Raw genomic sequence first — 26,507 nt, forward strand, 5'->3', positions numbered from 1 at the left:
GCAGCTTCTGCTGACTGGTTGTAGACTGACACTAGACAAAGGACCAGATCACTGGCCTGCCCTCTTTCAGCTTCTGGGAAATGAAGCATGTTAGAGGGAGTCTAGTGAGACAGCAAAATGTGCTCAACATTTAAGGAGTGAAGGGAAAATGTGTTAAAAACAGACATTCTGTTTAAATGTTATAGGACTGTAACTAAACTGTACGAGATGTAAGTAGAGCATAATGCCAAAGATGTACATATTTATAATATGTATGTCCAATGTTGCATGATGTTTCAAAGCAGGGGTCAAAATTTAGACAAAGTCAGTTGAACTGGGCTACTAGATTTTGCACATAGGGAGTGCATTTGGTTATCTGCTTCTAACATTGATCCTTTTAATGTATATCACACAATAGTGATCAAATTGGTGCTAAATTGTACAAGTTCCAACAGTTCTGCTGGGCTACAAAGAATAGATAACTCAACAAACATCAATCTAGAAAAAATATTGAATTCCTATGCCTGCACAGATATGGAAATACTGCAATTAGAGGCAATTGGGTCCATTAAGTGATTTTTATGTAAAGCTTTTAGTAAATCAAGTATCTTACCAAAATAGTCCCCTGTATGGGTTATGCAATCACAGAAAGAAGACAACATTTAACATGAGATGGATTAGAATATACAACAGACAAGGATAAACAGCTGAATGCTATTTTCACAACCAACTACATAAATTAACAAACTTGAGTACTTCAAAGTTCTTGATATAATAGAATCAACAGTTGGGGGGGCAACACAGATGGGTTGAGGAGATCAAGGGAATAAGAATGAAAATTAACTTGAAAAAGGATTCACGTTCATAACCTAGCCAAAGCAAAGCCAGAAGAAAATGGCTGCAGCTCTGCTGATTGGATAGAAGTCTATAAAATGCTCATTGTGACATACTTTAGGTTATGTGATCCCTGACATACACAAACATTTAAATATGAAATGAAAGACAATACAGTCGCACCATTGGGAGCAAGTTACAGAGTTTCTTAGGTGGACAATCATTCTCATTAGTGAGCGATTGCCATAGAAGATTAGGTAAGATAATTAACCATAGCCCACAAAAGTTTTTCTCTCCATTAGAGAGAGACAATTGATTATATATAGCTCAAGGAACACCAGTCCTCAAGCCTGGGGCAAGGTGAGGAAAAGGCCTCTATGAACTACTATGGTCGATGCAGGGATTGAACCTATGATAATTATTTCCAAGTCGGTTCTGATAAAGAGCACTACCTACAGCAGGCCTCCGATTACCTGCCTTCTTAAAAACAGATGGTCTGAGCAACTTGAGTTGAAAATAGAAGAATTTGATGCATTTTCCTTTCAAATACAGTAGTTTCTTTCCTGTGACATGTGAGAAAAAAATAAAGCTATGAGAATAAATGACTCAAAGAAAGCTGTGAGAAACCCCAGGAAGCCTCTTGAAATAAATAATTTTAATCGCTCACATAAATGAACACCTGTGTAAGCTTTCAACTCCCCCACATGCAGATTTAAAGAATTTTAATTATCATGTTTGCCATCTCATGCACTTGAACGGTGTGCTTTGCATTCACACAATGTTCTCATACAAAGTACTTGAAAAGCAGTGATCACCTTTCAGAAATGTAGCTGTCACATCAACAATACTGTAGTTGAAAGTGGAAAATTGATGGCATAGCCCTTTCGCCCTTCTGCTTCCCTATCATTAAAAATTCAAAACCACCTGTTAATTTTCTGTCTAATGTGCCAGTTCATTTCCATAAAGCCATTACCCTCCCTCCTATCAACTATTCTATGCAGAAGATGGACATATGCCAGCACTTCATTAAGACACTTCAAACAGGTGTGAGTGCAAATCCCCTTCCCATTTTTCTTTTGCCAGATGTTCTAAGATTAGGAACGGATGCTATGCGGAGGTCTCATTTACTAGCACTTTATGATGGTTCATTGTACCGTCCTAAAATATGAGTACGCCAATGTCACAAGGCTAGCTTACTTTTGGTTTATTTAAAATCAAAGGTGACAATGCCACAATGATCAGCTACTGTTAAGTTTGTTTAAATGATCAAAAATTCAATTCAGCTTCCCTGCCTAAAAGAACCTTGTGGAATTCTGTTATTGAACAGCAAAACAGAAATCAAAATGAGCGCAACCGATGGAAAGAGGAGAAAATGTTACTTTTGCCAAGAAGGTGAAATAAATCAACCTCGCCCTATTAACATGATATTAACATTTTATATTAAACGAAAAGCACCAGAAACACTATGGACAATAGTATCGTCCCAGTGCTGCACCAATGCACCTGCGCCCAAAATAGTTCTATTCATCTACTGGGCGGAATTCCCCCCCCCACCATGGCATGTGATGGAGGCAACTCATCATTGGCCGCTGATAACAGGGATTTTCTGACGTCTTACGGAGAATTTCAGAATCTTTGGTCTTAACAATCTCTTTTTCACCAGAAATGAAGTTGGTGAAAATGGCATAAAACGTTTTGAAAGGATGTTTAGCAAATTATCCATAAAAGCTTAACAATGCAATTCAATATGTTATCTCTAGACACGTTAAGTGTGACACAAATTTGTCAATGTTTTAAATGTGAAATGCAAAGTTCCCTCACCCAAACATTTGCTGCTTCATGCTGTTTTTAGAAAATAAAAAGTTAGTTAACATGCAATTTTATTAATAATCATGCCTCTTTTAAGGCCAAAGGTCCATTGCTTCTACGGCTTCCCCACCAACAACATCTCACACAGTTGTTCCTTTATTTTCTCTTTCTCCCCACCCCCACATACAGAGCTGAGGTGAGAGTGACTGCCCTTGACGTCAAGGCAGCATTTGACCGAGTATGGCACCAAGGACTCCGAGCAAATATAGAGTCAATGGGAATCGGGGGAAACCCTTCATTGATTGCAGTCATACCTGGCCCAAAGGAAGGTGGTTGTAATGTTGGAGGTCAATCATCTCAGCTCCAGGACATCACTGCAGGAGTTCCACAGGGCAGTGTCCAAGGCCCAATCATCTTCAGCTGCTTCATCAATGACCTTCCTTTCATCATAAGGTCAGAAGTGAGGATGTTCGCAGATGATTGCACAATGTTCTGCACCATTCACAACTCTTCAGATACTCAAACAGTCCATATCCAAATGCAGCAAGACCAGGACAATATTCCGGCTTGGGTTGAAAAGTGGCAAGTAACATTCGGGTCACAGAAGTGCCAGGCAATTACCATCTCCAACAAGAGAGGATCTAACTATCGCCCCTTCGCATTCAATAGCATTGCCATCGCTGAATCCCTCACTATCATCCTGGGGGGGTTACCATTGAACAGCAGCTGAACTGTATTAGCTATATAAATACTGTGGCTACCAGACCACGCCAAAGGCGGGGAATCCGGTGATGAGTAATTTATCCCCCGACTCCCCAGAGCCGTTTCCTATCTACCAGCCCCAAGTCATGAGTGTAATGGAATACGTTTCACTTTCCTGGTTGAGTGCAGCTCCAACAACACTCAAGAAGCTCAACACTATCCAGGACACAGCAGCCTGTTTGATTGCTATCCCTTTCACAAACATTCAATCTCGCCACCATTGACGAACCGTGGTAGCCACGTGTATATAGATACATAGAACATACAGTGCAGAAGGAGGCCATTCGGCCCATCGAGTCTGCACCGACCCACTTAAGCCCTCACTTCCACCCTATCCCCATAATCCAATAACCCCTCCTAATCTTTTTGGACACTAAGGGCAATTTAGCATGGCCAATCCACCTAAGCTGCACGTCTTTGGACTGTGGGAGGAAACCGGAACATCCGGAGGAAACCCACACAGACACGAGGAGAACACGCAGACTCCGCACAGACAGTGATCCAGGGGAGAATCGAACCTGGGACCATGGCGTTGTGAAGCCACAGTGCTCGCCACGTGTGCTACCGTGCTGTCCACATCTACTATCTACAAGATGCGCTGCAGGAACTCACCAAGGTTCCTTACACAGCACTTTCCACCTCCCATGACCGCTATCATCTAGAAGGACAAGAGCAGCAGATGTCTGGGAATACATCCACCTGGAGGTTCCCCTCCCAAGTCACTCACCATCCTGACTTGAAAATATAGTACCCTTCCTTCACTGTCGCTGGGTCAAAATCCTGGAATTCTCTCCCTAAAAGCTGTGGGACTACAGCAATTCAAGAAGACAACTCATCACCACCTTCTGAAGGGCAACTAGAGGTAGGCAATACATGCTGGCCTATCGAGCGGCACCCACAACCCATAAATGAAAAATAAAAAATCTTAAAACATTTTTGGACTTTATAAGCAAAATGGCGACACGGTGGCACAGTGGCTAGCACTGCTGTCTCACAGCACCATGAACCCGGGTTCAATTCCGGCCTCTGTTTGTACGTTCTCCCAGTGTCTGCATGGATTTCCTCCGGGTTCTCCGGTTTCCTCCCACAGTCTAAAGATGTGGTTAGCTGGGTTGGCCATTCTAAATTGCCACTAAATGTCCAGGGATGCGCAGGTTAGGTTCTGGGTTAAGGAGAAAGGGCGGGGAGAACGGGGGGGGGGGGGGGGGGGGTGCAAGTGGGTAGAATGCTCATTCGAAGAGTCGGTGTAGACCCGATAGTCTGAATGGCCTCTTCTGCACTGTCGGGATTCTATGAATATTCAAAGCTGTTGGAAGGGATATATATGGGGAAACCAGCAGACTAATTTGTCAAACTTCCCCTATTACATTGTTTGCAGAAGAGAAAAATGAAAGGAATATTCTAGTGAAAGTTCATAAACATGATAAATTGGTAGAAAGCCAAATCAAAAATGTAATCCCTACCTACCTTCTACTATTTTTCACACTTTTGTATTTTAACAGCCATTTCACACATCCGGATTGCGATACCTGTATCATATCCAGAACTTACATTTATTTCCAGAGAGACAATGTTTTGTCTAAAACCTGTTCCAGTTCCCTGTACATCTGCATGTCCATACAATCCTAGAGGGCACTGCCTCTAAAGTTTGAAAAGTGCAGAGTATTATTTTTAAAAATCATCTAACAGTCTTCCTACGTTTTGGTCATAGTTATTACTTGCTCCCTTGCTGGATTTGCTTGCTGAGACAAAAATGTGCAATTATTGACCTCTCTATCCATCACCTAGCATGTTATTTTCACATGCTATAGTGTTCTACAATTAATTCTGAGAACTGAATTGGTTTTAAGTTGCTAAATGTGTGCAGCAGCCATTAGAAATTCTATGTAAAAATAAGTGCAATTTAGAACGTTCTTTCCCAAATAATGACACATGTACAAATTGTTTCTCAGAAGCAAGCTTTAAAAGTAATTTTACAAAAATGACAAGGCTGTTGGGATAATGCTCTGGGACCTTTTGCTTGAATGTCATATTTTATAGACTAAGAAATTAATTATTATTGTTCCATACAGTAGTCTCACGGCTGCCCCAATGTGTCACATGTCTCATCCCTAAGCTATGCTGAGAAAATCAAGCTCAACCATGGCAATGGAATTGGCCCTGGGTGAATGAATAGATTTGAGAGCAAAGGAGTGCAATAAAAGATATAATCCCATTGGAACTTAATGCTAACTGGTATTTATTGGTCTCTTCATATTATATGCCATCCATTGTCAAAAACAACCCAATCCCACCATACTTGTGATTTATGTAGTCATTACATGAGCAAGTGTTATTATTCAGCTTCTTCATCTTGGCCTAATGGCTCTCCCTCTCTTGTAGGGAAATCCACTGGTGCCTAAGCATTTCCCTTCAATTGCTTTCTGGTGATCAGGAAAGAGAGGAAAAACCATGCCATTACTGAAGAATCGCTAATTCTCATATTCCTTCAAATAAATGGCCAACTTTCAGCATCCAAAGTATCCAAATTATCAGCAAATCGTCAAGACACTTCATTTGTGAGTGATGCCGAATCATTCACACCTGCAATTTCCTGGATATTCTCTTGTTTTCAGCACCTATCCTGTATGTGCTCCAAATAACGGAGGTTAATAACGAGAACCAACTTGCACTTGTTATTTCTCAAAAGATGGTAAGCCATTAGTGGAGATTTATTCACAAATTCATCTGACTCAAATACTTCACCTACCTGAATGGCTTTGGTGGCAAGATGCTGAAACGTGTTTTGTCAAGTATTTTCCGGATTTTGTTTCGGCCACCTGACACGGTGTTGGCTTTTATCTTCTTGTTGCCCTTCTCAGAAGGAAACATTTGCTCCACTTGTAAGTCTGGATGTGAGTAACGATTTCCCTTTTTTTCTGCAATTTTAGGAATATGGGGAACTCCATTTTTTTTCTCCTGCATTAGCCTATTTAGCAACTCCTTAAAAACTGGAGAGGAGAGGAATCAAAATTAGTAACAGTACAGAGTTCAATTTCCTTCGTCCAAATAGCACAATTTGGAGCTGCCCAGCTCAGTATCCACCTCCAAGCATCATAGAGCACTTCAAGGTATTTTGCAGCTGATATCTCCAATTAGCAACTATTTGCAGTCCCCCACCCATCCATCACTCTTTTTCATCTCCATGTAACTTGTGTTGTGGCTGAAAGAGCAAACAGACCACAATATTCATTACCCCTGAGAAAGTTACTGGTGATTTTTTTCTAAACTTGCAAAGCTCAGTAATGTCTTCCCCCTTTGTATAGCTCAAATTGCTTCCCTTCAATGATTCTCCAGTGCAAATTCCTGATTAGGAAATCAGCAGCACGAACATGCAACCCGCTGTTGTATGAACTACACATTTGGACTCAAAGTTACTGCCTCATAAAATTAAGGTAAGTATCTGATATGGTATAATAATAATTTTTATTAGTGTCACAAGTAAGGGCAGCACGGTGGCACAGTGATTAGCACTGGGACTGCGGCACTCAGGACCTGGGTTTGAATCCCGGCCCTGGGTCACCGTCCGTGTGGAGTTTGCACATTCTTCCCGTGTCTGCGTGGGTTTCACCCCCACAACCCAAAGATGTGCTGGTTCGGTAGATTGGCCACGCTAAATTGCCCTCAATTGGAAAAAAAATAATTGGCTACTTTAAATTTTTTTTTTTTTTTAAATAGTGTCACAAGTAGGCTTACATTAACACTGCAATGAAGTTACTGTGAAAATTCCCTAGTCGGCACACTAAGGCACCTTTTCAGGTACATGGAGGGAGAATTCAGAATATCCAATTCACCTAACAAGCACGTATTTCGGGACTTGTGGGAGGAAACCTACACAGGCACGGGGAGAATGTGCAGATTCCGCACAGACAGTGACCCAAGCCGGGAATTGAACCCGGGTCCCTGGCACTGTGTTAACCACTGTGCTACCATGCGTACAGGTAGGTCAGGTAACATTTTTCTTAAAAGCAAACTGCTTAAAATGAGGCAAATCCCCATACTTCTATTGAATGTAACAATTTGATAGCATCTGATTTCTACGGGCCAGCTTATAATATTGTCTGTTACGTTTCATTCCTCTGTTTAAAGATAACTTTTTTCATGGATATCTATTACTGAATGGTCCCATTGCTTTGTATACTTACACTGCATGTTATTTGCAGTGTACACCAGTATTAAAGAAAGCAAAATCATACACAAATCATCACCAATAGTGATTAGCACTGCTGCCTCACAGCGCCAGGGTCCCAGGTTCTATTCCAGTCTGGGGTGTGTGTGGAGTTTGCATTCTCTCCCAGTGTCTGCGTAGATTTCCTCCGGGCTCTCCGGTTTCCTCCCAGTCCAAAGATGTGCAGGTTAGGCCGATTGATCATACTAAATTGCCCTCTGGTGTCCAAATATGTGCAGGGTAGGTGGAGTTACAGGGATAGGGCAGGAGAATAGGCCTAGATAGGGTGCTCTTTCAGAGGGTTGGTGCACCAAATTGGCCAAATGGCCCCCTTCTGCACTGTAGGGATTCTAACTGCATAATTCAAGTATACAGCTGAAACACTGAACCAACGTAAACTTCAATTCAAAGTCTGCAGGTAGACATCAAAGTATTTGAAGCTATTCTAAGTACAATGGATTCTAACAAATTGTATAGGCTCCAGATTCTTTCCTAACGCTGTGCAACGTATAGGTGTGTGCACAAGGACTTCCGGGTGCGGCGATGACCAGCTGAGTCGCACTTTTCGGCAGCTCCCGGTGGAACGGACTTTTGGGCTCTTAATAAGAGCCCCAACGGCAATTTTAACGGCTAAAACTACTGTGCGGTGAACCAGAAGGGAATCCCCCCTGGATACGGATGAAAAAAGGAGAGGAAGGTGGCAGGATTGCGGTGGATCCTTTAGAGCAGCGGCAAGGAAGGCAAGCAAAATCCAAGATGGCGTCGGAAGGTGGCAGTTTAATATGGGGCCCTGAACAACACGAGTTTTTGAAACGCTGCGTGGAAGAACTCAAAAAGGAAATGAAGAAGGAGCTGTTGGCCCCGATATTACAGGCGATCGAAGGGCTAAAGGAGGAGCAAAAGACCCAGGAGCGGGAGCTTCGGGTCGTGAAGGCAAAGGCTGCCGAGAATGAGGACGACATACAGGGCCTGGTGGTGAAGACGGAGATGCACGAGGCACACCATAAACGATGTGTGGAAAGGCTGGAGGCGCTGGAGAACAACGCGAGGAGGAACAACCTAAGGATTCTTGGTCTTCCTGAAGGTGCGGAGGGAGCGGACGTCGGGGCATATGTGAGCACGATGCTGCACTCGTTAATGGGAGCGGAGGCCCCGGCGGGTCTGCTGGAGTTGCGGGAGCATACCAAGTGATGGCGCGAGGACCGAGAGCAGGAGAAATTCCTAGAGCCATAGTGGTGAGATTCCTCCGTTTTAAGGACAGAGAGATGGTCCTTAGATGGGTAAAGAAAACTCGGAGCAGTAAGTGGGAGAACGCGGTGATCCGCGTATACCAAGACTGGAGTGCAGAGGTGGCGAGAAGGAGGGCGAGCGTTAATCGGGCCAAGGCGGTGCTTCACAAAAAGATGATAAAATTCGGAATGCTGCAACCGGCAAGACTGTGGGTCACATATCAAGGGAGGCACCACTACTTTGAGACGGCGGATGAGGCGTGGACTTTTATCGTGGAAGAAAAATTGGAATGAGCGGGTTATTAAAAAAAAGAACGTTTGAAACAAAGTGGTGGGGCGAGTATGGGGGCGAAGAGGGGGGTAAAAAGGGGGGGAAAGAGGAGTTTTATGTTATTAATCCTGCGATCTGGTACCTTTTCTCTCTTCCACAGGAGGTGGTGGGGGGAGGAAAGGAGGTGGAAGAGATGGGGCGTTGGCCATTGGGGGCGGGGCCAAGGGGGAAGCGCAGGCTCGGTTCCCGCGCTATGATAATCATGGCGGGAATAGGGAAGCAGGAAGGAGGGGGCGTCGCACGGTACGAGCCGAGGTCACGGGGGGAAGCCGAGGTCGGCCAGAGTTTGCTGACTTCTGGGAGCAACATGGGGGGTGTAACTACGCTAGTGGGGGATCTAGCGGGGGGGTGGGAGGGGGGAATTATTGGGCTGCTGCTGCTGGGGAGAGGGGGGGAGCTGGTATGGGGTGGGATGGGCGGGGGGGGCACCACCTGGGGGGGGACACAGCTGCGTGGGAACCGGGTGAGGAGTTGGAAAAAGGGGGTGGCTAATCGACAAGGGGGGGGGGGTAAAAGCCCCTCAACCCGGCTGATCACGTGGAACGGGAGAGGGCTGAACGGGCCGATAAAGAGGGCACGGGTACTCGCACACCTTAAGAAACTTAAGGCAGATGTGGTTATGTTACAGGAAACGCATTTGAAACTGATAGACCAGGTGAGACTACGCAAAGGTTTGGTGGGGCAGGTGTTCCATTCGGGGCTAGATGCGAAAAACAGGGGGGTGGCTATATTAGTGGGGAAGCGGGTAATGTTTGAGGCAAAGGCTATAGTGGCGGATAGCGGGGGCAGATACGTGATGGTGAGTGGCAAACTACAGGGGGAGACGGTGGTTTTGGTAAACGTATATGCCCCGAACTGGGATGATGCCAATTTTATGAGGCGTATGCTAGGACGCATCCCGGACCTAGAGGTGGGAAAGTTGGTAATGGGGGGAGATTTCAATACGGTGTTGGAACCAGGGCTGGACAGGTCGAGGTCCAGGACTGGAAGGAGGCCGGCAGCAGCCAAGGTGCTTAAAGATTTTATGGAGCAGATGGGAGGAGTAGACCCGTGGAGATTTAGCAGACCTAGGAGTAAGGAGTTTTCGTTTTTCTCCTATGTCCACAAAGTCTATTCGCGAATAGACTTTTTTGTGCTGGGTAGGGCATTGATCCCGAAGGTGAGGGGAACGGAGTATACGGCTATAGCCATTTCGAGTCACGCTCCACATTGGGTGGACTTGGAGATAGGGGAGGAAACAGAAGGGCGCCCACCCTGGAGAATGGACATGGGACTAATGGCAGATGAGGGGGTGTGTCTAAGGGTGAGGGGGTGCATTGAAAAGTACTTGGAACTCAATGATAATGGGGAGGTCCAGGTGGGAGTGGTCTGGGAGGCGCTGAAGGCAGTGGTTAGAGGGGAGCTGATATCAATAAGGGCACATAAAGGAAAGCAGGAGAGTAGGGAACGGGAGCGGTTGCTGCAAGAACTTCTGAGGGTGGACAGGCAATATGCGGAGGCACTGGAGGAGGGACTGTACAGGGAAAGGCAAAGGCTACACGTAGAATTTGACTTGCTGACAACGGGTACTGCAGAGGCACAGTGGAGGAAGGCACAGGGTGTACAGTACGAATATGGGGAGAAGGCGAGCAGGTTGCTGGCCCACCAATTGAGGAAAAGGGGAGCAGCGAGGGAAATAGGGGGAGTGAGGGATGAGGAAGGAGCGGGGAGCGGAGAGAGTGAATGGAGTGTTCAAGGCATTCTATGAAAAATTATACGAAGCTCAACCCCCGGATGGGAGGGAGAGAACGATGGGCTTTCTGGACCGGCTGGAATTTCCCAAGGTGGAGGAGCAGGAAAGGGTGGGACTGGGAGCACAGATTGAAATAGAGGAAGTAGTGAAAGGAATTAGGAGCACGCAGGCGGGGAAGGCTCCGGGACCGGATGGATTCCCAGTTGAATTTTACAGGAAATACGTGGACTTTCTCGCCCCGCTACTGATGAGGACCTTTAATGAGGCAAAGGAAAGGGGACAGCTGCCCCCGACTATGTCTGAGGCAACGATATCGCTTCTCCTAAAGAAGGAAAAGGACCCGCTGCAATGCGGGTCCTATAGACCTATTTCCCTCCTAAATGTAGACGCTAAGATTCTGGCCAAGGTAGTGGCAATGAGGATAGAGGATTGTGTCCCGAGGGTGGTCCATGTGGACCAAACTGGGTTTGCGAAGGGGAGACAGCTGAATACGAATATACGGAGGCTGCTAGGGGTAATGATGATGCCCCCCACCAGAGGGGGAAGCGGAGATAGTGGTGGCGATGGATGCCGAGAAAGCATTTGATAGAGTGGAGTGGGATTATTTGTGGGAGGTGCTGGGGAGATTTGGTTTTGGAGATGAGTATGTTGATTGGGTGCAGCTGTTGTATAGGGCCCCAGTGGCGAGTGTGGTCACGAATGGACGGGGATCTGCATACTTTCGGCTCCATAGAGGGACAAGGCAGGGATGCCCTCTGTCCCCATTGCTGTTTGCACTGGCGATTGAGCCCCTGGCAATAGCATTGAGGGGTTCCAAGAAGTGGAGGGGAGTACTTAGAGGAGGAGAAGAACACCGGGTATCTCTGTATGCGGATGATTTGTTGTTATATGTAGCGGACCCGGCGGAGGGGATGCCAGAGATAATGCGGACACTTCGGGAGTTTGGAGAATTCTCAGGATATAAACTGAACATGGGGAAAAGTGAGTTGTTTGTGGTGCATCAAGGGGAGCAGAGCAGAGAAATAGAGGACTTTCCGCTGAGGAAGGTAACAAGGGACTTTCGTTACTTGGGGATCCAGATAGCCAAGAATTGGGGTACATTGCATAGGTTAAATTTAACGCGATTGGTGGAACAAATGGAGGAGGACTTCAAGAGATGGGACATGGTATCCCTGTCACTGGCAGGGAGGGTGCAGGCGGTTAAAATGGTAGTCCTCCCGAGATTCCTCTTTGTGTTTCAGTGCCTCCCGGTGGTGATCACGAAGGCTTTTTTCAAAAGGATCGAAAAGAGTATCATGAGTTTTGTGTGGGCCGGGAAGACCCCGAGAGTGAGGAAGGGATTCTTACAGCGTAGTCGGGATAGGGGGGGCTGGCACTACCGAGCCTAAGTGAGTACTACTGGGCCGCCAATATCTCAATGGTGAGTAAGTGGATGGGAGAAGAGGAGGGAGTGGCGTGGAAGAGATTGGAGAGGGCGTCCTGTAGGGGGACTAGCCTACAAGCTATGGTGACGGCCCCATTGCCGTTCTCACCGAAGAAATACACCACAAGCCCGGTGGAGGTGGCGACTTTGAAAATTTGTGGACAGTGGAGACGGCATAGGGGAAAGACAGGAGCCTTGGTGGGGTCCCCGATAAGAAATAACCATAGGTTTGCCCCGGGGAGAATGGATGGGGGATTTGGAATATGGCAAAGAGCAGGAGTAACGCAACTGAAAGATCTGTTTGTGGATGGGAAGTTCGCAAGTCTGGGAGCGCTGACCGAGAAATATGGGTTGCCCCAAGGGAATGCATTCCGGTATATGCAATTGAGGGCTTTTGCGAGGCAGCAGGTGAGGGAATTTCCGCAGCTCCCGACGCATGAGGTGCAGGACAGAGTAATCTCAAAGACATGGGTGGGGGACGGTAAGGTGTCAGATATATATAGGGAAATGAGGGACGAGGCTGAGATTATGGTAGATGAGCTGAAAGGGAAATGGGAAGAAGAGCTGGGGGAGGAGATTGAGGAGGGGCTGTGGGTGGATGCCCTAAGTAGGGTAAACTCATCGTCCTCGTGTGCCAGGCTAAGCCTGATTCAATTTAAGGTGTTACACAGGGCGCATATGACTGGAGCACGGCTCAGTAAATTTTTGGGTGTAGAGGATAGGTGTGCGAGATGCTTGAGAAGCCCAGCGAATCACACCCACATGTTCTGGTCATGTCCGGCACTACAGGGGTTCTGGGTGGGGGTGACAAAGGTGCTTTCGAAAGTAGTGGGGGTCCAGGTCGAACCAAGCTGGGGGTTGGCTATATTTGGGGTTGCACAAGAGCCGGGAGTGCAGGAGGCGAGAGAGGCCGATGTTTTGGCCTTTGCGTCCCTAGTAGCCCGGCGCAGGATACTGTTGATGTGGAAGGAAGCCAAGCCCCCGGGGGTGGAGACCTGGATAAATGACATGGCAGGGTTTATAAAGCTGGAACGGATTAAGTTCGTCCTAAGGGGATTGGCTCAAGGGTTCACCAGGCGGTGGCAACCGTTCGTCGAATACCTCACAGAAAGATAGAGGGAATGGAAAAGAAGACAGCAGCAGCAGCAGCCCGGGGGGGCGGGGGGGGGGGGGGGGGGAACCAGAAGGAGTCTCAGGGTTATTAATATATATGTATAATATGTATAGGTCGTTGCTATAAATAATTGTATATTGGACTGTTAAATCATATTTTTGGAGAGTGTTTATCTGAGACAAGGCAGTTGCCAATTAGTTTTAGTTTTCGTTTTTGTTATATATTATTTATTCTTTGTTTATAAAACAGGTCATTGTTATTTATACTGTTATATTATTGTGTAAAGGATACACAATGTACTGTGATGGCTGACCAAAAATTTTCAATAAAATATTTTTTTAAAAAAAGGTTGTGTGCACAAGCAGAATTTCTTCAACAACACTTTTACCCAAGTTGCATAGCATGGGACTTCCGGTGGTGCGATGTGCTGAACAGTTGCAAAAGGTGGCTCTCCTCTGGAAACTTAATTTTGGCCCCTTTAACCCAAAGAGCGACCACTAAACTGACAAAAAAAGCCGCAATCCTCAACAATCCAAACAATAACCACCCAAGAAAATGCCCCCTCATCTGCCAAGAAACAGAAAAAACAGTAGGAGTAGTAAGAGACAGAAGAGAAGGACATATACGGCAGACACAAAGAGTGAAACAGAACAGAGCATGGCGGACTGGAAGGGTTCACCGATGGGACCACTGGCACCGGCCCAGCCACTAATGGATCTCCTGGCACAGGAGCACATAAAGCTGAGGGACTCCATCAAGGAGGGCATCATGGAGACCGTGAAGGCTGCCATGGCAATCGCTTTGGCCCCCTTCAAAGAGGCCTTGGAAAAGACAGAATGACGGGTGGACACCCAAGAAGACATGGTGTGGGAACTGGAAAGAGCTGCAACTGACCAGAGTGACCGGATAGCGGTACTAGAAATGGCGGTGGCATGATTAGTGACGGCCCAGGGAGCACTCAAGGGGAAGATCGGGGACCAGAAGAATAGATCCCTTCCGCCAGAATTTGAGGATCGGAGGACTACCCAAAGGCACAGAGGACAGGAACCCAACAGACGCAAATGCTGCGAAAATTAGTCTGGGGAGAAAGCTTCCCCAAACCCCTAGATATGGACAGAACCCACAGATCAGGCAAAGGTCCAAATCAGGGGACCTACCATCAACAATCATCGTAAAGCTCCACAGATACCGGGACAAGGAACAGATCTTAAACTGGGTGAGGAGCACCCATGCCGTGCGGTCCGTATACACCAGAATATTGGGGCTAATCTGGCCAAGTGCCAGGCCGAGGTCAACGGAGTCATGCAGCCCTGTTCAAAAACAAAATATGATTTGGGATGCTTTATCCAGCAGAACTCTGGATAACATTAAAGAACAGGGAGTTTTACTTCAACATGCTGAGTGAAACAGAGGAATTTATTAAGAAAAACAGGCTGGGAAAACAGCTGTAATGGACACAAACAGACCACAAAAGATGTTGTGTGTCTTTCCATGCCTGATCTATCTTTATGTACATGTCCAGGGCACTCACTGCAATGACCACCCGAGCATCCCAGGGGAGATGGGGACAGGACAAGGGACACTGAAGCGGGAAGGAGTTGGGGGGTAGGAGGGAAACGCTCCCAGTAGGGGAGCCACCATGTGAGCGAAAGTGCAAGCAGAGGTATGAGGAGAGGGAGGGCTGCAGTGCTTCTCCCGAGAGAGAGGGAGGGCCTGGCAGAAGGAGGTAAAACAGCAGATTGGGGGAGGGGGTTAGAGAGTAATAGAGGGAGCGAAGGGGAAAGAGAAGCCAACAGGGGCAGAGGAAGGGGGAAGGGTGGATGGTAGAAGCTGGTAGCAATAGGTTGCACATAGCGACGACAGGAACAAAGAAACCAACGGTGGCCATCTTGGATGACCCCGGACAAAGGGAAACCTCGTAGTGCAGGGGCAAAAGCATGGAATTAGGGGGAGGACTCTGGATCGAGGCATGGCACAGGGAAAACGTCACCTCCTCATGCGCAGGCTTGAACCCCATGCAGCTAAAGGTAATGCACAGGGCACACTTGACAAGAACATGCATGAGCAGGTTCTTCCTGGAGGTGGAGGATGAATGCAAACGATGCCAGGGAGATCCGGCCAACACACCCACATGTTCCGGTCATGTCCCAGAGTTGTTGGGTAAAGGAACACGCTCTTCGAGGTTTTGGAGGTGAGCGTGGAGCCGTGCCCAAACGTGGTGGTCTTCGAGGTATCAGAACAGCCAGAACTCTTCACAGGGAGACACCCTATCCTTTGCCCCCCTAGTCGCCCCCCCGGAAACTCCTGCTCGGCTGGAGATCATCAGCGCCACCCAAGGCCAAGGGACTGGCTGTCCGACCGAGCCAAATTCCTCAAATTGAAAAATTCAAATTTGCCATTAGAGGAGGGCTTCCACTAAACATGGAAGCAATTTACCAACTTGTTTGAGGACTTGTTTGTAACCAGCAACCAATAAGGGAAGGGAGGAGGGACCAAAATAGACAAAGAAGGGGAAGGGAAGGAGGGGGGAGAAGGGAAGGAGTCACAACTCAGAACACGGGAAGTAGGGCAGAGAGGCCAAAAGGGCGCAGCGGAAGGAAGGACAGACCAGGAAGGATGCCCAGAGCAGCAACAGGAAGGGCACACCTGGGTGACTGTAAGCATGCCCCTGATATATTTCAATACCAGGGAGCCACACATAAATAACAGAAGAGGGATCGTGTCCCCGACCACTCGGGGTCTAAAGCAAACAGGCAACCTCCAAACCTGCACATATGTTCTCCAGGCATTGGCGACTAATCACGTTAAGTCCCAGCTTGCACTATAGTTTGTACTAAACACTCTCAGTAGATCCTTTGTTACTTGCTTCTTGTATGGTTAAGCATCAATGTAACAATGCTGCTACCAGCCAAATGTAAATAAGCGATAGAAAATATGTAAAGGGGGGGGGGGGAGAGAGAAGGGAATGGGGAGGGGTTAGGCTGTGGGAGTGGGAGGGCTATGTTTCGGGGTTTTATGTTTGTACAGGCGTTTTACTAGGTCTTGTTGTTTTGCACTATTGTGTATTATATAAAATTAAAATCTGAATAAAAACATTTACAAAACAAAAGAATACTTTTACCTTCATAACGTACCATAATAGAAAACGAAGGAACGAAACACATAAAACAGGGAGAGATCATTATTTGGGTGGGATTTTATGCAGGCTCCCATCTTTAATTTCCCCCTTTTCCTGACGAGGGTGGTGGCAGTGAAAACTATTCCTAAACGTATTCCCACCGACTACTATTACAGATTCTGGATTAAACACAATACTCTAGACTAAAAAATTAATTTTCATTCACAAAACATATTTCAGATACTCAGGTCATTCCACAGCCCTAAGAGCAATAAGGCATTTCTGGAGTGTTTTTACTGTTGTGCAGGCAACTTGCTCTTTTGTGGTGTCCAATTTGCACAAAGCAATGTTCCACAAATAGAAATGAAGCAAACAACTTGCATATTTATTGGTGAAATGGGAAATATGATCAGGGCATCATAGAGAAATCTGAATAGTGTCCATGTTATTTTTAATATGCAAGGCAATATTACAATAATCACGGGGGAATTCATTATGCAGGTGGACTGGGAAAATCAGGTTGCTAGTCGATCCCAAGAAAAGGAATTTGTGGAGTGTCGAAGAAATGTTTTTTTGGAGCAGCTTGTGACAGAGCGTACTAGGGAATAGGCATTTCTGGATTTAGTGATGTGTAATGAGGCAGACTTGATTGGGGAACTTAAGGTGAAGGAACCCTTAGGGAGGAGCTGGACAGAGTTGATTGGAAAAGGAGCCTAGCAGGGAAGACTGTGGAACAGCAATAGCAGGAGTTTTGGGGGTTATTTGGGAGGCACAACAGAAATTTATCCCAAGGAGGAATAAACATGCTAAGAGGAGGACAAGGCATCCATGGCTGACGAGGGAAGCCAAGGACATCATAAAAGCTAAAGAAAAAGCATACAAACTGGCGAGCATTAGTGGGAAGCCAGAGGATTGAGAAGCCTTTAAAAGCGAGCAGAGGACAACTAAAAAAGCAATAAGGGAGGAGAAGATGAAGTATGAGTGAAAGCTAGCTAGTAATGTAAAGGAAGATAGGAAGAGTCTTTTTCAATATCTAAAAAGTAAGAGAGAGGCAAAAATAGTCATTGGACCACTGGAAAACGTGGCTGGAAGTAATAATAGGAAAACAAAGAAATGGCAGATGAACAGAATAGTTACGTTGCATCAGTCTTCATGGTGGAAGACACCAGTGGGACGCCAGAGCTCCAGGAGAACCAGGGGGCAGAGGTGAGTGCAGTGACCATTACTAAGGAGAAGGTTCTGGGGAAACTGATATGTCTGAAGGTGGATAAATCACCTGGACCGGATGGACTACACCCCAGGGTTCTAAAAGAGATAGCTCAGGAGACTGTGGAAGCATTGGTAATGATCTTTCAGGAATCACTGGAGGCAGGAAGGGTCCCAGAGAACTGGAAAGTGGCTAATGTAACACCACTGTTTAAGAAGGGAGGGAGGCCCAAGACATTATAGGCCGGTTAGCCCGACTTCGGTCATTGGTAAGATTTTAGAATCCATTATTAAAGATGAGATCGCGGCTTCCAGGTGCGGCGATGACCAGCTAAGTCGCACGTTTCGGCAGCTCCCGGTGGAACGGACTTTTGGGCTCTTAATAGGAGCCCCAACGGCAATTTTAACGGCTAAAAACACTGTGCGGTAAACCAGAAGGGAATTCCCCCTGGACACAGATGGAAAAAGGAGAGGAAAGTGGCCGGATTGCGGAGGATCCTCTAGAGCAGCGGCAAGGAAAGCAAGCACAAAGCAAGATGGCGTCGGAAGGTGGCCGTCTAGTATGGGGCCCTGACCAACAAGAGTTCCTGCGGCGCTGTGTGGAAGAACTTAAAAAGGAGATGAAGAAGGAGCTGCTGGCCCCAATATTACAGGCGATTGAAGGGCTAAAGGAGGAACAAAAGACCCAGGAGCAGGAGCTTCGGGTCGTGAAGGCAAAGGCCGCTGATAATGAAGACGAAATACAGGGCCTGGTGGTGAAGACAGAGATGCACGAGGCACAACACAAAAGGTGCGTGGAAAGGCTGGAGGTGTTGGAGAATAATGCGAGGAGGAAGAATTTAAGGATTCTTGGTCTTCCCGAAGGTGCGGAGGGGGCGGACGTCGGGGCATATGTGAGCACGATGCTTCACTCGTTAATGGGATCGGAGGCCCCATTGGAGGTGGAGGGAGCTTATCGAGTTATGACGCGAAGACCGAGGGCTGGCGAAATACCTCGAGCCATAGTGGTGAGATTTTTCCGATATAATGACAGAGAGATGGTCCTCAGATGGGCGAAGAAAACTCGGAACAGTAGGTGGGAGAACGCGGTGATCCGCGTATTTCAAGATTGGAGTACGGAGGTGGCGAGAAGGAGGGCGAGTTTCAATCGGGCCAAGGCGGTGCTTCACAAAAGGAAGGTCAAATTTGGAATATTGCAACCGGCAAGACTGTGGGTCACACACCAAGGGAAGCACCACTACTTTGAGACGGCAGAAGAGGCGTGGACATTTATTGTGGAGGAGCAGCTGGAATAGGCGGGCCAGGAAAAGAACGTTTGGGACAAAGCGGTGGTATGATTACGTGGGGTGAAGGGGGGGGAAAAAGGGGAAAGGGATGATTTCTCAAGTTGTTAATCTTGCGACCCTGTAACTTTTCTCTCTTCCCCATGTCGTGGGGGAGGGGGGAGGGGAAGGATGAGGAATTGTGGGCACCGGCCATTAGGGGTGGGGCCAAGTGGGAAACACGGGCTTTGTTCCTGCGCTATGGTAATCATGGCGGGAACAGGGAAGCAGAAAGGAGGGGGCCTCGCACAGTGGGGGCCGAGGTCACGGGGGGAAGTCGAGGTCAGCCCGAGTTTGCTGACTTCTGGGAGCAACATGGGGGGTGCAATTACGCTAGAAGAGGATCTAGCGGGGGGGGGGGGGGATTAACTGGGTTGCTGCTGCTGGGGAGAAGGGGGAGCTGGTACGGGGTGGGGTGGTCGAGGGGGGAGGGCGCCGTCGGGGAGAGATACGGCTACGTGGGAACCGGGTGAGGAGCTGGATTAAAAAAGGGGATGGCTAGTCGACAAGGGGGGGGGGGGGGTAAAGAGCCCCCCAACCCGGCTGATCACGTGGAACGTGAGAGGGCTGAACGGGCCGATTAAAAGGGCACGGGCACTCGCACACCTAAAGAAATTAAAGGCAGGTGTGGTTATGTTGCAGGAGACGCATTTGAAACTGATAGACCAGGTCAGACTACGCAAAGGATGGGTGGGGCAGGTGTTTCATTCGGGGTTAGACGCAAAGAACAGGGGGGTGGCTATATTAGTGGGGAAACGGGTACTGTTTGAGGCAAAGACCATCGTGGCGGATAGCGGGGGTAGATACGTGATGGTGAGTGGCAGATTGCAAGGGGAGGCGGTGGTTCTAGTGAACGTATATGCCCCGAACTGGGATGATGCCAATTTGATGAGGCGAATGTTGGGACATATCCCGGACCTAGAGGCGGGAAAGTTGGTAATGGGGGAGACTTTAATACGGTGCTGGACCCAGGGCTGGACAGATCGAGGTCCAGGACCGGGAGGAGGCCGGCTGCAGCTAGGGTGCTCAAGGACTTTATGGAGCAGATGGGAGGAGTAGACCCCTGGAGATTTAGCAGGCCTAGGAGTAAGGAGTTCTCGTTTTTCTCCTATGTCCATAAAGTATATTCACGGATAGACTTTTTTGTATTGGGAAGGGCCCTGTTCCCGAAGGTGACAGGGACGGAGTACACGGCAATAGCTATCTCGGACCGCGCTCCACATTGGGTGGACCTGGAGATAGGGGAGGAAAAAGAACAGCACCCACCCTGGAGAATGGACATGGGACTATTGGCAGATGAGGGGGTATGTTTAAGGGTGAGGGGGTATATTGAAAGGTACTTTGGAGCTTAATGACAATGGGGAGGTTCAGGTGGGAGTGGTCTGGGAGGCGTTGAAGGCAGTGGTTAGAGGGGAGCTGATATCTATTAGGGCACATAAAGGAAAGCAGGAGGGTAGGGAAAGGGAGCGGTTGCTGAAAGAACTTTTGAGGGTGGACAGACAATATGCGGAGGCACCGGAGGAGGGACTGTATAGGGAAAGGCAAAGGCTACATGTAGAATTTGACTTGTTGACTACGGGTAATGCAGAGGCACAATGGAGGAAGGCACAAGGTGTACAGTATGAATAGGGGAGAAGGCGAGCCGGTTGCTGGCCCACCAACTGAGGAAGAGGGGAGCAGCGAGGGAGATAGGGGGGGTGAGAGACGAGGAGGGAGAGATGGAGCGGGGAGCGGAGAGAGTGAATGGGGTGTTTAAGGTATTCTACGAAAGATTATATAAAGCTCAGCCCCCGGAAGGGAAGGAGAGAATAATGTGCTTTCTGGATCAGCTGGAATTCCCTAAGGTGGAGGAGCAGGAGAGGGCGGGACTGGGAGCACAGATTGAGATGGAGGAGGTAGTGAAAGGGATTGGGAGCATGCAGGCGGGGAAGGCCCCAGGACCAGATGGATTCCCGGTGGAATTTTATAGGAAGTATATGGACTTGCTGGCCCCGCTTCTGACGAGAACCTTTAATGAGGCTAGGGAAAGGGGGCAGTTGCCCCCGACTATGTCAGAGGCAAAGATATCGCTCCTCCTAAAGAAGGAAAAAGACCCGCTGCAATGCGGGTCCTATAGGCCCATTTCGCTTTTAAATGTGGATGCTAAGATTCTGGCCAAGGTAATGGCGACGAGGATAGAGGACTGTGTCCCGGGAGTGGTACACGAGGACCAGACTGGGTTTGTGAAGGGGAGACAGCTGAACACGAACATACGGAGGTTACTAGGGGTAATGATGATGCCCCCGCCAGAGGGGGAAGCGGAGATAGTGGTGGCGATGGATGCCGAGAAAGCATTTGATAGAGTGGAGTGGGATTATCTGTGGGAGGTGCTGAGGAGATTTGGCTTCGGAGATGGATATATTGGATGGGTACAGCTGCTGTATAGGGTACCGATGGCGAGTGTGGTTACGAATGGACGGGGGTCTGATTATTTCCGGCTTTACAGAGGGACGAGGCAGGGATGTCCCCTGTCTCCGTTATTGTTTGCACTGGCGATTGAGCCCCTGGCCATGGCACTGAGGGGTTCCAGGAAGTGGAGGGGAGTGTTTAGGGGAGGAGAAGAACACCGGGTATCTCTGTATGCGGATAATTTGTTGTTGTATGTGGCGGACCCGGTGGAGGGGATGCCAGAGATAATGCGGATACTTGGGGAGTTTGGGGAGTTTTCGGGGTATAAATTGAACATGGGGAAAAGTGAGTTGTTTGTGGTGCATCCGGGAGAGCAGAGCAGGGAAATAGAGGATTTACCGCTGAGGAAGGTAACAAGAGACTTCCGATACTTGGGGATTCAGATAGCCAAGAATTGGGGAACTTTGCACCAGCTTAATTTAACACGATTGGTGGAACAGATGGAGGAGGACTTCAAGAGATGGAACATGGTGTCCCAGTCACTGGCGGGTAGGGTGCAGGCGGTTAAAATGGTGGTTCTCCCGAGATTCCTCTTTGTGTTTCAGTGCCTCCCGGTGATGGTCACGAAGGCTTTTTTTAAAAGAGAATTGAGAAAAGCATTATGAGTTTTGTGTGGGCCGGGAAGACCTCGAGAGTGAGGAGGAGGTTCTTGCAGCGTAGTAGGGATAGGGGGGGGAAGGTTGGCACTACCGAGCCTAAATGATTATTACTGGGCCGCCAATATTTCAATGGTGTGTAAGTGGAAGGGAGAAGGGGAGGGAGCGGCGTGGAAGAGATTGGAGAGGGCGTCCTGCAAGGGGACCAGCTTACAAGCAATGGTGACGGCACCGTTGCCGTTCTCACCGAAGAAATACACTACAAGCCTGGTGGTGGTGGCAACATTAAAAATTTGGGGGCAGTGGAGACGGCATGGGGGAAGGATGGGAGCCTCGGTGCGGTCCCCGATAAGAAATAACCATAGGTTTGTTCCGGGGAGAATGGATGGGGGATTTGGAGCATGGCAAAGAGCTGGGGTAGTACAATTGAGAGATCTGTTCGTAGATGGGACGTTTGCGAGTCTGGGAGCGCTGACGGAAAAATATGGGTTGCCCCAAGGGAATGCATTTAGGTATATGCAACTGAGGGCTTTTGCGAGGCAACAGGTGAGGGAATTCCCGCAGCTCCCGACGCAGGAGGTGCAGGATAGAGTGATCTCAGAGACATGGGTGGGGGATGGTAGGGTGTCGGACATATACAGGGAAATGAGGGACGAGGGGGAGATCATGGTAGATGAGCTGAAAGGGAAATGGCAAGAGCTGGGGGAGGAGATTGAGGAGGGGCTGTGGGCTGATGCCCTACGTAGGGTAAACTCGTCATCCTCGTGTGCCAGGCTAAGCCTGATACAATTCAAGGTTCTACACAGGGCGCATATGACTGGAGCACGGCTCAGTAAATTTTTCGGGGTAGAGGATAGGTGTGGGAGATGCTCGAGAAGCCCAGCGAATCACACCCACATGTTCTGGTCATGTCCGGCATTACAGGGGTTCTGGGTGGGGGTGGCGAAGGTGCTTTCGAAGGTGGTGGGGGTCCGGGTCGAGCCAAGCTGGAGGTTGGCTATATTCGGGGTTGCAGAAGAGCCGGGCGTGCAGGAGGCGAGAGAGGCTGATGTTTTGGCCTTTGCGTCCCTAGTAGCCCGGCGCAGGATATTGCTTATGTGGAAGGAAGCCAAACCCCCGGGCGTGGAGACCTGGATAAACGACATGGCAGGGTTTATAAAGTTAGAACGGATCAAGTTCGTATTAAGGGGTTCGGCTCAAGGGTTCACCAGGCGGTGGCAACCGTTCGTCGACTACCTCACAGAATGATAGAGGGAATGAAAAGAAAGAAAGACAACAGCAGCAACCCGGGGGGGGGGGGGAGGAGGATCCGGGCGGGCTCTTAGGGATGTCATTGTATATGTATAGACATTCGTTATAGGTAATGTATATTGGACTGTTGGATTGTATCTTTGGAGAGTAACTATTTTTGACAAGGCAGTTGCCATTTAGTTTTGCTTTTGTTTATATATTATTTATTTACTTGTTTAAAACTGGCCACTGTTATTTATATTGCTTTATTGTTGTTTAAAAGAAAAACTATGTACTGTTATGTTTGGCCAAAAAATCTTGAATAAAATATATTTTAAAAAAAAGACGAGATCGCGGAGTACTTGGAAATGCATGATAAAATAGGACTGAGTCAGCACGGCTTCGTCAAGGGGAGGTCACGTCTGACAAACCTGTGAGAGTTCTTTGAGGAAGTAACAAGGAAGTTAGACAAAGGAGAACCAGCGGATGTGATTTATTTAAATTTCCAGAAGGCCTTTGACAAGGTACCGCATAGGAGACTGTTAAATAAGTTAAGAGCCCATGGTGTTCAGGGTAAGATCCTGGCATGGATAGAGGATTGGCTGATTGGCAGAAGGCAGAGAGTGGGGAGAAAAAGGTCTTTTTCAGGATGGCAGCCATTGACTAGTGGTTTTGTTCAGGGGTCAGTGCTGGGACCACAACTTTTCACAATATACATTAATGATCTGGAGGAAGGAACTGAAGGCAAGGTTGCTTAGTTTGCAAATGATACAAAGATCTGTAGTGGGGCAGGTAATATCGAGGATGCATGCAGGCTTCAGAAGGACTTAGACTGGCTAGGAGAGTGGGCAAAGAAGTGGCAGATAGAATACAATATGGAAAAGTGCGAGGTTATGCACTTTGGAAGGAGAAATGGAGGCATAGCCTATTTTCTAAATGGGAAGATGCTTAGGAAATCAGAAGCACAAAGGGATTTGGGAGTCCTTGGTCATGATTCTCTGACGGTTAACGTGCAGGTTCAGTCGGCAGTTAGGAAGTCAAATGCAATGTTAGCATTCATGTCGAGAGGGCTAGAATACAAGACCAGGGATATACTTCTGAGGCTACATAAGGCTCTGGTCAGACCCCATTTGGAGTATGGTGAGCAGTTTTGGGCCCTGTATCTAAGGAAGGATGTGCTGGCCTTGGAAAGGGTCCAGAGGAGGTTCACAAGAATGATCCGTGGAATGAAATGAAGAGCTTGTCGTATGAGGAACGGTTGAGTACTCTGGGTCTGTACTCGTTGAAGTTCCGAAGGATGAAGGGGGATCTTATTGAAACTTACAGGATACTGCGTGGCCTGGATAGGGTGGACGTGAAGAGGATGTTTCCACTCATAGGAAAAACTAGAATCAGAGGACACAATCTCAGACTAGAACATATAGAACATGCAGTGCAGAAGGAGGTCATTCGGCCCATCGAGTCTGCACCGACCCACTTAAGCCCTCACTTCCACCCTATCCCCGTAACCCAATAATCCTTCCTAACCTTTTTTTTTGGTCACCAAGGGCAATTTATCATGGCCAATCCACCTAACCTGCATGTCTTTGGACTGTGGGAAGAAACCGGAGCACCCGGAGGAAACCCACGCAGACACGGGGAGAATGTGCAGACTCCACACAGACAGTGACCCAGCGGGGAATCAAACCTGGGACCCTGGCGCTGTGAAACCACAGTTCTAAGGGGACTAAAGGGACGAGGAATTTCTTCAGCCAGAGGGTGGTGAATCTGTGGAACTCTTTGCTGCAGAAGGCTGTGGAGCCCAAATCAATGAGTGTCTTTAAAACAGAAATAGATAGGTTTATGACCAATAAGGAGATTAGGGATTATGGGGAGAAGGCAGGGGACAGGGGATGAAAAATATACCAGTCATGTCATGATTGAATGGTGGAGCAGACCCGATGGGCCGAGTAGCCTAATTCTGCTCCTATGTCTTATGGTCTTATCCACCTTGAGTGGGTAGACAGCGTCGCAGTTTAACATCAAAAAGGTAGCATCCTTTGACAGAGTGGCACACCCTTATTACTGCACAATAGCATCTGCCATGATTTTACACTCAAGTCTCTGAAGTGAGATTTGAGTGCTCAATCTCGTGACACAAAGTTGAATGCGAATACTGAGCAGAGACTGCAACCGTAAAGCAGTGAATATACTGCCAAAGTAGCACATTTGAAATGTAACCCTTTGGGACATCCTGTGGACATGCTGTGGACATGCTACTGCTGCCTTGTTTCTTTCTTGCCAGGAGATCTACTATCATGTAATGCCACATTCGTCCGTCTTGTGCCATCTTCACTCATCCACTGTAACTCATCTGCAACCACTCTGCGACTTCCGTCATCCAACTATGCCTAGGTTGATTCCTCTTTGTTCTGCCCTCCACTTTGCCCTCGCGGAGAGATCTCTGCAGCTTTTCAGCACTGATCAAATGGCCAAAATACAAACATTTCCTTTTCTGGGCACCACATTTTAGAATACTTTTTACTCTTGCTATTTCAGGTACCTCTTCATTAGTCTTGTCATTGGTACATGGAAATTTTAGTGCATGTCTTAGCAGCCATACGAAATGCACGATAGTAAATTGTATTTGTTATTTAGGCCCATGAAGAAAGTATTTAGTACTTTTATGATGATGCCAACTCACTAACTCTCACATCACACATGACTTGCCCCATTAATGAATGTTTGATTGTACTTACCAAATATGTTAGTTTTCACCGTGATAGACAGATGTGTGTTATGCCTCAGAATTTCTTGCGCTTTTGTGTACTGGATATTCTCAAAGTTCTGTCCATTTACTTCCATAATCTGAAATAATTATGTCACATATTTTGAAGATTTCAATAGGAAAGACTGAATCAAAGCACACCTTGTAGGTTTGAATGTTTGCTGTACAGTCACTATGGCAATCAAGCCACTGACAACCATCTATCTCCAGTGTAACCATGTGTCTGAATATTAAATGTTGGCTCAAGTCGCTGAGCCTCAACCTCCCTCATCTCGCCAATATCACTCCCCCAACCCACTGCCACACCAATGCCCACACCCAACTTACACATGGATTTTTCCAGTTGGATTTCCTGAACAGCCCTTCCCTTTCTCGCCCTAGGTGTTGAGGTTAATTATAA

The 26,507-nt window shown here is 47.6% G+C and overlaps 1 protein-coding gene across 9 annotated transcripts in view; it reads right to left on the minus strand.

Annotated features, from left to right (window-relative positions):
• Positions 1 to 26,507, minus strand: part of LOC140427034 (rap guanine nucleotide exchange factor 6-like) — a 541,878-nt gene that overhangs the window by 84,777 nt on the left and 430,594 nt on the right. For all 9 annotated transcript variants that reach the window (XM_072512459.1, XM_072512462.1, XM_072512456.1 and 6 more), the window contains 2 exons: positions 26,079 to 26,187; positions 6,134 to 6,374 (listed from right to left, as the gene is read on the minus strand). In XM_072512459.1, coding sequence (XP_072368560.1) covers positions 6,134 to 6,374; positions 26,079 to 26,187 — 350 coding nt within the window. The remainder of the gene's footprint in view (positions 1 to 6,133; positions 6,375 to 26,078; positions 26,188 to 26,507) is intronic.

This window comes from Scyliorhinus torazame, chromosome 7 (genome assembly GCF_047496885.1).
Source record: "Scyliorhinus torazame isolate Kashiwa2021f chromosome 7, sScyTor2.1, whole genome shotgun sequence".
Lineage (NCBI taxonomy): Eukaryota > Metazoa > Chordata > Chondrichthyes > Carcharhiniformes > Scyliorhinidae > Scyliorhinus > Scyliorhinus torazame.